At 30.8% G+C, this 12794-nt stretch overlaps 2 protein-coding genes across 2 annotated transcripts; both read right to left on the bottom strand.

Annotated features, from left to right (window-relative positions):
* Positions 1–4907: 4907 nt before the first annotated feature.
* Positions 4908–5671, bottom strand: LOC120279722 (miraculin-like). Its single transcript, XM_039286602.1, has one exon. It carries the CDS (start codon positions 5637–5639, stop codon positions 5043–5045), a length of 597 nt encoding a protein of 198 aa, XP_039142536.1. The 5' UTR covers positions 5640–5671; the 3' UTR covers positions 4908–5042.
* A 2850-nt stretch (positions 5672–8521) lies between these two features.
* Positions 8522–9270, bottom strand: LOC120279953 (miraculin-like). The gene has a single exon (XM_039286642.1). The coding sequence runs from the start codon at positions 9240–9242 to the stop codon at positions 8661–8663; it is 582 nt and encodes a 193-aa protein (XP_039142576.1). The 5' UTR covers positions 9243–9270; the 3' UTR covers positions 8522–8660.
* Between the last annotated feature and the right edge of the window lie 3524 nt (positions 9271–12794).

The raw sequence follows: 12794 nt of genomic DNA on the forward strand, positions 1-12794 counted from the left end.
GTGCAAAAGAGAATTTTAGATATAAATCCTAGGTCATTTTATACACCATGTGGTTTGTCATAATCTAAATTTGGTGCTATGTGATATGGCTAGTTCTTGCACTAAAGCTATCCCATCGAGTAATACAACGTATTTATTCATTATTTGACTATTCTACAAAAAGATGGAAAATTTTAAAAGATACTTTACCCAATTTAACTTTTAAACCATTATCATCAATATGTTGGGAAAGTCGTATTGAAAGTGTTAAAGCTATAAGGTTTCAAACTCCACAAATAAGAGATGCTTTATTGAAATTAGTAGAAATTAGTGAGGATCCAAAAACTAAAAAGTGAAGCTAATTGTTTAGCAACAGACAAGAGCTTGAAAGAATTTTGAGTTTTATTGTATGACTATTTGGTATGATATATTGTTTGTATTAATTCAATTAGCAAAATTACAATCGAAGATATGTGCATTGATGTTGCTATAGATCAAATAAAAGGTCTTATCTCTCAAAATATAGAGAAAGAAGGATTTGCAAGTGCTAAGGGTGTCTACTAAAGAAATTGACTTTTGAAATGAATATAGAACCTAAATTTTGTGAGAAACGTGTTATAAGAAGAAAAAGACAATTTGATGACTATGATACTCGTGAAACAACAAAGACCATTGAAGTGAACATATCGAATTTGATTATTTCTTATATATAGTGACAATGCTATTCTTTTCACTTCAAAGTAGATTTGAACAATCTAAATTATATGAAGATATTTTTTGGCTTTCTATTTAGTGGTAAGAAATTGAAATCATTAGATAATCGAGACTTTATAGTTTGCATTAACCTTGAATGTTGCTAAAGCATAATAGCTACTCGATATCGATGGTTTAGATTTATTTTTGAATTGAAAGCATTAGAGAAATCATGTCAAGTGAAGATAATACTCTAATTGACATACTTAATCAAATAAAAAGGCTTAATTCTTTTCCAAATGCGTATATTGCTTATAGAATCATGTTAACAACTCCTATAACTGTTGCTTCAGCTGAAAGAAGTTTTTCAAAACTGAAATTAATAAAATCTTATCTAAGATCAACAATGTCTCAAGAAAGATTAAATGGATTGTCTATATTATCAATTGAAAAACAAATGCTAGAAGAAATTGATTATAAAAACTTAATTAATAATTTTGCATCTCAAAAGGCGAGAAAAATAAATTTTAAATAAATTTTGGGAGTGAGAAATTCTTCTTTTTATAGAATAGATGTCTTTATAGCATGGGATTCAATCTTGACTATTTGGCATACTTTGATTTGCTTCTCTTTGCTTTAAATCTATAGTTAGCTACTTATGTATGGTTTTTTGTAGTAGGTCGGATGAATCACTGGCGATAACAAGACTTTCAACTCATTGTTTGATGGACTTCAAATTGTTATAGACTTTTATAAGGGACAACAAACTTGAGATAGGGAAATTAATTCAATCTAATCAACTGCGTACTTTCTATACTCTTATTAGTAATACATCTTGGCATCTAAAATATGAGTAGAATTTGGTTTGTACTTGTCAATAACTTTAATATTATTATATTTTTCAGGAGAATTAGTCCTAAATTTCCTTTCAAGACTACATAGCTTTTCAAAATGAAGCCTTTGCAGTGCTTGGAAAGCTCAAGATGTATTCCCAAAAGGAGTTTTTGATCAATTTGTGTTTTGTGAGATTATTTAGCCTCAATGATCTTTTCAACATGAAAGAAAATGGATGTGATTTGAAGATACAAAGATGATATCAAGTCAACTAAACAATTTACGAATTTATGTAAAATAAGGATTTTTCTTTTGGAACTTTTTGGAACTAGCTTTATTTTATAATCTTGTTATTTGTTTTGTTGTTTGTTTTGGTGTCTATCATTTTGTTATTGTTTGTTTTATATGACTTTTTAATAAAAATTTGTTTTATTAATTAATTAAGTCCCGCTTTACGTATGTAGCAGCTTTTAGGCCTTTATAAGCTTTGAGCCGCCACTGCTTCAAACCAGACTGTGTCTCCACCATTCGCTTGAATATCTGGAATGGTTCATGTGCTTCTGATTTTTGTTTCAAACAATATATCCAGTACATGCGGCTGTAATCATCAACAAATAATCAATAGTACCTATACACCAAGAGAACTCATTTGCATAGATCCACATATGTCAGCATGGATCACTTGTAGATGAGTGCACACATTTCCAGAGTTTTTAGATGGAAATGGTTTCCCGACTTGCATCTCCATCACACATGTTTCATAGTAGTGAAGCTTGCTGATATTAGGAAGTCCCAACACCATCTCATTGCTCTTCATGCTTCTTAGTGATTCAAAATTTAGATGGCCCAACTGTAGATTCCACAGCCTTGTGTTCTCCTTCACATTCAGTGCTACATTGCCCAGTCCAACATCTGAAATATTAAGAGGGAACATATTATTCCTGGTTTTGATTATACTTACCATTTTTTCTCCTGTCTTGTCATTACGAATCACACATTTATTCTCTATAAATATCACATTAACCAGATGCCAACAACTGACTAACACTCAACAGGTTATGGTTAACCCTGAAACATATTGCACATCATGCAATAGTTTAGTTCTTCCCCATATGCAGCAAGAGACACCATTCCTCTTCCTTGAACCAATATCTCCTTGTCATCTCCCAATCTTATAGTAATCTTCTGAGTCTCATCAAGATCTTTGAACATTTCCCTGGCACCAGACATATGATTGGAGCATCCACTGTCCACCAACCACATTGATGTGGTTCTCTTCTTCTTCTTCACATTCAGCCATAAACAAGTTGTCTCACTTCCTTCTCCTCAGCAACCAATGTAGTCACTTTCTCAGCATGTCTGTCCCTATACCAACAATCCACCTTCATATGACCAAATTTCTTACATAAATGGCATTGACATTCCCTAATTTGTAGCTTCTTTGCTCTCCTTGAAGTTGGTGATTGTCAATTGCTCTGCCTCTTCCTTTTCCATGAAATCTCTTACGAGAAAAACTTCTCCCACGACCTCTAAAAAGGAGCCTCTCTCTATCTTTGACTCTCGATGCTTCACCCTAACGTGAAATACTTTCTCTTCCTTATCAGCCTGATTATTGGCCTGTCTCAGTAGCCTTACTTCATTGGCTAGCAATGATCCACTCACATCATCCATGGTAAGCTTTGTGAGGTCTTTGGACTCTTCAATGGCGGTGACCACATGATTGAACTTGCAAGTTCAATCATGGCATCTGGTATAGTGTCTCCCAAGGGTTTCAATTGAGTTTGCTAGCTCCAAGACCCATGTAATATAGTCTTGAATACCTTCACTGTTTTTTATTCTAAGAGCTTCAAACGATTGTCTCTAAGTCTGAATTGAAGATTCACAACCACGATCTTAGGGTTGCCTTGGCACACCTTTTGTAATGCAGTCCATGCTTCATTCATTCGTAGTGTTTGCTGAAGCTATCCGTTGTAGTAGTGGCCGAGTAAGAGCTTGTTGTATGAAGAACAACACCTTGGCATCTCTTTTCTTATTTTCCTTTACCTTTGCTTCATCATCTTTCTCTGAGAACCTTTTCTCAACTAAATCCCGGCCCAAAGGTTCTATGACCTAAACACCGTCTTCATCATCAAGCTCCAAAGGTCATAGCCTTCTCCATCAAAGGCCGGTACAGGTGGCCTTGAAACTCCAGCTGGTGTGCTGCTGCCATTACTAGTGGGCAAAGTCCCTATACAAAAAATAGCTTTGAATCTTAACCTAGTACAAAAGATAACATATTTAAGACATTGTCAGTACAATGAAGATCACAACTCCATGCTTCCATTGGCTGTAATGGCGGTGAGGCAAACTCATGGTTTTTAAAGTTGAGTGGAGAATCTGCGAATTCATTGACTAGTTGAAAAGTCAACTGCTTCCAAAACTCCTTCCATTTCAATTTCCTTCATTGTTGACCAGTCAACTCCACCTGAAATATTTTCAAGCAACTTGCAACAGTTTTTGTGATTAAAAGTTGGTTAAAGACTATATATATATATATTGGGAGTTATGTGAGGAGAACCAAAAAATTAAATGCTTGAATTATCTTAATGCTGGATTAAGAAATATTACTTCTTCAAAGAGAACTCCAAACTGGGAAAAGATCATGAAAAAGCATTGACACATGCATTATTCAAACTCATTACTCCACCAACGAAAATGTTAAGATGAAATTAGCGAACTAGTGAAGTAGCTTTATCCTTTGCCCAGTTTAAAGGGATGAAGAAAAATGAGTGAGGAGGGGAAGCACGGAGGGTTTAAAAATATCATGTTTAATTGGTTTGTTGATGAAAAGAAGTAAGGTAGAATTTGATGTATATAAGCTAATTTACCTTTTAATAGAAAATGGATTATGATTTTTAATATATTTTTATTTTTAATAATAATTATAATAATAATTATTATTATTATTATTATTATTATTATAAAAAACTAATACCATTCTCACTCATTTTTTATATATATTTTTTCACATATTTTTGTTATTTTTAATTTTAAATTAATGTGTAAAAAATTAAAATTAGTACGGTGAGTATTTGAATTAAAATCAATTTTAAATTTTAAAATAATAAATTAAATAAAACAAAATTAAAAGGTATAATTTTCTCAAAACCTAATTCTGTCACAGGTTAAAAAAAAAATCCTTTTTTTCCAAACGACTCCAATTTGAAGGAATGGGATATGAGCCATGACTTATGAGCACCCCTTCAGACTTATTCTTGCTCTCCCAACCAAATGCACATAAATCCTTTCCACTCCCCACTGGTTACCACTCTAAAAAACCCCAATCAAACAAAAGTTTTTTATTTCAAAATGCCAAAATCGACAAATCGTTGGATATGAATATATAATCACCAAACAAAAGATAGAAAATCATTAAACGATTACAATTAAACACCAACAATTAATTAATACTGGTAATACATCATATAAAGACCAAGTTTATTAAATTATTTTATTAAATCATTATATATATATATATATAATGGTTATTATTCACTTCATGCCTTCTTAAACATGAAGGGAAATGCTCTCTCACTGCCTCTGCTCAAAGCCAACCAACGTTGATCTCCAACAACATCAATAGTCAAGTCCCCACAAACAGGCCTACAAACATCACACACACCTGGGCAAAACACAAGCTTGTAAACACCCATGTACTGCTCTATCTTGAACCAGTTGCTCAATGTATTTTTTCCCGGGTTCCCGGTCACTCCTCCCGTCGAAACATAGAACCATTTGGAGACTTCATCGGGACCAGTGAGCCTCCATACCGTCAACTGAATGCATATAGTCACAGCTGAAAATGCTATGTTTGTATCTTCTCCAATGTTAACAGTCTTTGCATTAGGGTTTGCAGGAGTGAAGATCACCGGGAAACCATCACCTCCTCCCCGGGGAGCTTGAGCTACACTGAGAGGGCATGAACCATTCCTGCTTGCTAGTGTGAGCCCTCCGGCCACATCAGTGATCCCTGGCACTATGTAGTACTCAATGCCGGGCTTTAGCACATCGCCATCGGTGTCGAGGACGGCGATGGTGTCTGCTGTGGCTATGGTAATGAAGGAAAGGATGATAGGGATGAAAAGGAGCTTCATCTTTGTGGTTGATGGAATTAGGGTTTATGGAAGGTGGTAAGTTGATGAGGTTGGCAAGCTTGTATTTATATATATTATAGAGATTAGAGAGAGTTGAATAGAGATTGTTGTTAATTTGGAGTTTTGTCAATTGATGTTTAGGTATAGTTTGAAGATGAGTTGTACTGTTTAGATATCTTCTTGTTTTAAATGTTATCCAAACAAAGAAGTAAACAATTTGAATAGTATCTTGCACAAAGAAAACTTGGCTCTTGTTTGTTTGTGTGCATTTATTAATTATCTATGCATTAATTTTGGAGGTTAAATTTTGACTTTATTATTGGTTTAGATGGACTATATATCCGTTCTTATATTTGACTTTAATATTAGCTTAAATATTTTTTAAAATATTTTTAATATAAATTTTATACTAAAGATGAAATTATTCTTAATTATCATGGTTACTGAGTCATAATACTTCTTGAAATATATGTTTTTAAATACATTTTTTGCTTATGTGATTGTTGATATGAAATTTTGTTTTATGGGGATTTTTTTTTATATTTTATAATCTTTAGTTTGCGGTATAACAAATTCTTGGTGCTTAATTACATCTTTTCTAAAAAATTTAAAAAAAAAAAAAATTCAATTGTGACACTAACTTAGATAACATATGAAAAAATCATTTAAAAAGTGTTCACTTCAATACGTATCCTGGCTCAATAATTATAAAAATAATAACAAATACTTTTCTCTTAACAAGTGTACTATATTGGACGTTTTAGATATACACAACCAAAATAATTATTATCATGTAATATAAGTATCAACTTATGTAAACTATACATATTTGAAAAATTGTATCTAACTATATATATATGTTATATTCCAAAGATATTATTTCTATTTTTTTATACTTTAATTAAATAGAAAAACATATATTTAAGATTTTTATTAATTATACATATATTTTTGTTAATGAAATGTGAAAATCTTTTTAAATTTTTAAAGAGTTGATTTTGCATAATTAGGGCATTCATTATGAAGACATTGGTCTCTTTACAAGCCTATAGATCATTTGAAAGGATAATTGGATGTAAAATAAATCTTTCTATTTACTTGAATTATTTGCTAATCAATTAATTGCTTTCTTTTTATAAGAATTATGTACAATCTAAGGGGAAAAAGGTTAGGGTTGAAATTAACAAACTTAAATGTATATTTCTTCTATATATCAATCGATATATAAAAGGACATATAAATACACACACACACATATTCATGTCCTTAGTCATGAATCAAAGCAACTCTTTGAATTGGTACTGTACCAAAAAGGACTCCATTCAAAGTTTACAACCATAAAAAGAGAAGAAAAATTTCTACGAAGTGAAAGAATGAAGTGGATGAAGGAAAAAACCACTTTCTCACTACCATTGAATGATCTTTCATTTTTTATTAAAACTATATATGAAGCTTCCCAAACTTTGACAAGAGTATTAATAAAAAATGGAAACAAAAATATATTTTTAATAGTAATAAATACTGAAAATTTATAATCTCGAAAAGAGTTATATATATACATACTATTAAACTTGTATATATAGTTGTGGGATATTTGAACATTTGACATTAAGATAAATTATTAATATGACCTCCCAATTATACATTTTATTGACATGAATGATATTTTAACTACAGAAAAATGTAAATGTTTTAAATTTATTTTGTTCTAACAAAACTCCCAAAAAATAGCTATTTTTATTCTCCAATTTTTTTCCACTTAATTATCTAGCGTCTCTCTTCTACATATGTACACACATATATATGGATAATTGTATTCTTTTATTACATCATAAATAATTTAATTGCTTGAAAAAAAAGTGCTATATATATTATGAAAAAGGGATAAAAAAAGCAAGCACTTTTAAGAAAGAGTCAATTCAAAGTAAGGAACCATGTGCAGAAGCAAATTTCAATAAGAAATGGTTTGCTTTTTATGCCTAATTTTAACCAAACTTGCAACATGGAGAGCTTCGTTTCATTATTATGAAGTGTCATTAAATAATTGGTAGAGAGGGTTACGTGTGTGGGATAAAATTTGTTTTAATATTTTAACAAGTCTAGAAATTGAATATAAATTGCTTGAGTACTTGTAAAATTTTATATTAATTTCGACTTACTCTTCCTAAGTACTATTTATGAAAAAAAAGTTTAATTATAGAAAAAAAAAATGAACATGTAAAATACAAGTAAAAGTAATTTGATAGATCAAATTATTTTTATTATGAATTTAAAGGACTAAAAAGGCTAATACATAAATTTAGAATGCTACTATATATTTTCTAGTGTTTTTTTTTTCATTTTTAAAAAAATAAAAGGAAAAAAAATCATCATAAGGAACATTTAATCACCTTCGATGTAAAACACAAAAACAATAGCAAAATAGCAAACAATCAGAATTCAAGCCATTTTATTTATAATTCTTATCTAATTTTAATTAAAAAAAAACAATTTCTACCCAAGTAAAACTTTTCTCATATTTTTTTTGAAATTAAAACCCTCTCTTTTTTATATATAACTAAAAAAAATTCATTATTAACAAAATATAAAAATGTCAATTTGGTACTTTCCATCTCCAAATTGGAAACATATACGTTTTATTTGGTCTCTGAAGATAGCAAAAAAAAAATTGTAATAGTAGACCCTAAATAGTAAAAACAACAAACAACAAGATAAACATTTTTTTTTTTCAATTTTGAAAACAAAATCAATTCTGCAAATGATTTGCATAACAAACTTTCACTTAAATCAGAGCTTGTGATGACAAAAAACTTTCACTTAAATCTTAATAAATATGCCAATATTCATTCACAACAATATATAAAACAAAGAATACACCTCTTATTAGCACAACTGAGAATGCATGTCTAAATAACTTCCCTTTATTTGACAACATGTATAATATCTAACAACCATTTTATTCAATCAAATATAAACTTAATTATAAATTAACCCATGACACAACATCAACATATATCAACATCAAGCCTTTGTAAAAGCACAAGCAAATGGCTCATCAGTGATAGCAAGCCAAAGTCCCCCATCATCATCATTAGCAATACCCAAATATCCACATGCAGGCTTGCATGTCTCACAAACAGTAGGACAATAAACAAGCTTGTAGAGACCATTCATGTACTCTTGTATATTAAACCAGTTGGCCAAAGTATCATTCCCAGGGTTCCCTAAAACTCCACCAATCTTCACGAATCGCTTTCCGGTGTCGGTATCAGAGACTAAAGTCCATACTGTCGATGAATTACATGTCGTCGGACCGGAGAAGGCAATGTTTATGCTTTCATTAAGGGCAATAGTTGTGGAATTAGGGTTTACTGTAGTGAAGTTCACAGGTAGGCCATTTTCTGTAGGTGAATTACCTTCAGCCACATTTTCAGCACATGAACTGTTTTTGTTGCCTAAGGTGAGCCCTCCGGCATAGACGGTGGCACTCGGGAGGATGTAGTACTCTGTGTTAGGCTTTAGCTCATTGCCGTCGGTATCGAGGATCACCGCCTTTGTTGATAAGACAAAGGAAAGGATGAAAGTGAAGATGATGAGCTTCATTGTTGGTAATGAAAAGTTGAAGATGATGGTATAGTAGAGCTTGATTAAGGGATGTTTATATATATATATATATATATATATATATATATGCATGTTAGTTTTTCAAAAGTTTGAGAGTCTAGAGCATTGACAAGTCTTAATTATTAGAGTTTTCAATTGATTTCTTTGACTTTGATGTTAGGTATGGTTGGTGATGAATTTCAATTTCTTTGTAGTTCATGTTACGTACCAAGTCAAACAAGTTAATTATGTTTTTATAATTATAAGCTCTTGAGTTGAGGGAAGGAAAAAGTTTTTCAATATAATCTTTGAAATTAGAGAAATTAGGGTTAGGGTTTTTCAAGGTGATATGAATGAAGTTTTTATAATTATTTTTCACTTTTTATAGCATTGAATTCTAGATCTTGAAGAAACTTTCATGTGTTTGTTTGAGCGTGTTTTTCTAATCTCTAGAAGGTTTTCATAATTATGGTTCTTATTATAAACTCTTGATTTGATTAAAAAATTCAAAATAATCTTAAAATTCAAGGTGATATGGTATTTAGGGTTAAATTTACATCCAAATAATTTTGTTAATATTTTCTATATTTATTTAGCCTATTATAAATATTTCTTTTTTTTTATATAAAATAAAATTCTAGACCCTAACAAAACCTTTCCGTACGTGCTTCTAAGAAAATATTAAAAATGCAAAAAAGAGAAAGTCAAAGTACTTGCTTCTAATTGAAATAAGTTATTTTTAAAGCCACATGCATTTATTGATTATTTGACAATGAAATAGAAAGGACATGGAATTAGTGTTCTAGTTTAAATTTTATTCTTTGGTCATTACTATCATGTTCTCTTTCTTACTAAAAAAAACAAGCCAAGTTACCTACAAGTTATTCCTTCTTAAGAGTCTATTCAAAGAAATTAACAACCATATAAAACCATGTGCCAAAGACAATCCATGATAACAACTTTGTGCATCCCTTCTTAATTTGTATTATATATTTTTATTATTAATTATATATATATATATATATATATATATATATATATATATATATATATATATATATATATTTGAGTTCGGTTAATTTAGTTTTAACTCAAGCCAAATTTTATATTGTAGAACTAATTTGAAATCGAGTTCAACCATATTAAGTTAACTTGTACTTGAAATAATTCTTTTGTTTATTTTTGAAGAAATTTTTAGATTCTCTGCAATATATAATCATTAATATATATTATTAATTATTAGCTATATTGGTTATCAACCCTTTCCTTACAATAAAATTAAGTGATTAAGACACAATGCATTTTATTAATATAAAGTTAGTTGCATTAGGTACTAGCCAACAAAAATCGTACATGTAATGTGTGTTGGGGAGCCCGGGGTATACAACACACAGCGGACAAAACCTGGCAGTCAACACTATTCACCCTCTTTGGATCAAACGACAAACAAATACACAATTCTCATTCAAAAACCAATATACATCATTTTTCAGGAAGAATCCTTGTGGGAAAACTCCTCACTACAAAGAGAAACCACAAGGACCTAGAGTGTTCAATTGGTATGGGAAGTGCTACAGTGTTCTTCTTCTCCCTTAAGCTACAACCTAGCTTAATCCGGCTAATCAATGCATACAAACATATAATAAGCCTCTCTTGAGCAAATAAGAACACACAACAAGATGATAAACAACTTGCCCTAGCAACCTTCCCACCTTCTTGCAACCCCTAGCTTAGGTTTACAAGAATGAAGAAGAAGAGTACAAATATACCTTCACTTCTTCTTCTTTGAGCTCACAAGCTCGGATATGAAGCTCTAGGATGTCTTCAAGGCTTCCCCTTTGATGGATGTTGAAGCCCTAGCCCGTAGCCCTCTCTCCCTTTCTTTTTCTCTCAAGAAACCTCAAGAATGCCCTATTCATTGAAGAGAGAATGAAGAGTTAAGTAACTCATTCGGGGTGCTACAGTAGCCCATGCGGGCCGCATGGAGCCCGTGAGGTTTACAACCATTCTCAGAAATTCTCTCACTGCTACAATAACATTAATGTCTTATAAGCAGGGGCGGACCCACATGGGTGGCAGCCCGGGCTGACCGGCCGGAAAATCTTAGAAGAACTGTGTTCAATAAGATTTTTTATATGAATATTAATGTTTTATAATATTTTGTTTGTACAAAGCTAATATATATGTAATGGGCTTGTGCTTGAGGAGTTTACAATGTTAAGTTTTTAATAACTTTAGTAATTAAAAACAAGTTTTTTTTTTCAAAAAATTATGAAAATTATAAAAAAAACAATGTTTTAAACTTTATAATTTTTTAATAATTAAGAAAAAACTAAATTGATAATGTGGCATGACCAATGTAAAAAATTTTAATAATGAAATTTTTTTCTTATTTAAATTTTTTTAAAATTTTAAGTTTTAATAAAATTTGAGAAATTGTTCAAAACATCCATCACAATGATAGTAGTTGACATTAACCCCCCTCACCAATGAGTTCTGGTTCTGCCACTGACCGTGGTTGGACTGAAGAGAGACCATGGTTGGGCTAAAAATGCCAGAAAATTAAAAGTTGACAAATATGAGAATGTTGACTTTTATTTAAGCCCGGGCTGAACTAAATTCCTGGGTCCGCCACTGGTTATAAGTTCTTCTATCATAGAAAAAAGCTTTCTATAAAAGATGAATGTTCAATAAAAAAAAATGTATAGATGATAAAAATAAGCAATAGTCAAAGGAATAAACATAGAACAAATGAGTTAATGATATATACTTGTCAATGGTGAACTAAAAGAAATAGTGGCAAGAACTAAATGAGTGATAGATGTTAATTGTATCATTAGAGAAAGGATCCATAAAAACCATAGATTATGAGATTTAGAAGAAGACAAAGTATTTCTTGATGAATAAGAAGGAATAAATTCTAAAATATTTTATATCAGATACATATAATCAATTAATACTTGGATCAAAACATTGATATCTTTGTTAACTAACACCATAACTAAGAAACCCACACATATGTGACTTAGCAGATAATTTTGTGCATTCATGAATAGGTAACAAAACAAAGAAAGTGCACTTAGAAACACAAAGAACAATCATTTGGTAGAATACCAAACAACGAATGAAAAAAGTCAATGTAAAAGGATTACGATTAATAAGATGCATGATAACTAAAACAACTTCACTTAACCAAAGACATAAATGGCAATGGTAGAAAGTATCAATAATATGTAGTTTCCATAACATGATGATGCTTACATTCTGCAATTCCATTTTGTTCAAGGGCGTAAAAACAAGTAGTTTAATGAATTATTCCGTCAAAGGCCAAAAACTAAGTAAATTGATTAATATGACAATTTGAAATATCACTAAAATAAAATTTTCTTAATATTCTTGTAGAAACCAAATACTCCAATCTAAACTTAGAAACATGCCCTAACCAAGAATGCCACAAGAAAAATAATATAGATTGAGAATTTAACTCAAAAGTAGATAAAGACGAAAATGTTTTAAAAGTAACAATCAAATGCGGGGATGCGAAAATGCACA

Source organism: Dioscorea cayenensis, chromosome 2 (genome assembly GCF_009730915.1).
Source record: "Dioscorea cayenensis subsp. rotundata cultivar TDr96_F1 chromosome 2, TDr96_F1_v2_PseudoChromosome.rev07_lg8_w22 25.fasta, whole genome shotgun sequence".
Taxonomy (NCBI): Eukaryota; Viridiplantae; Streptophyta; class Magnoliopsida; order Dioscoreales; family Dioscoreaceae; genus Dioscorea; species Dioscorea cayenensis.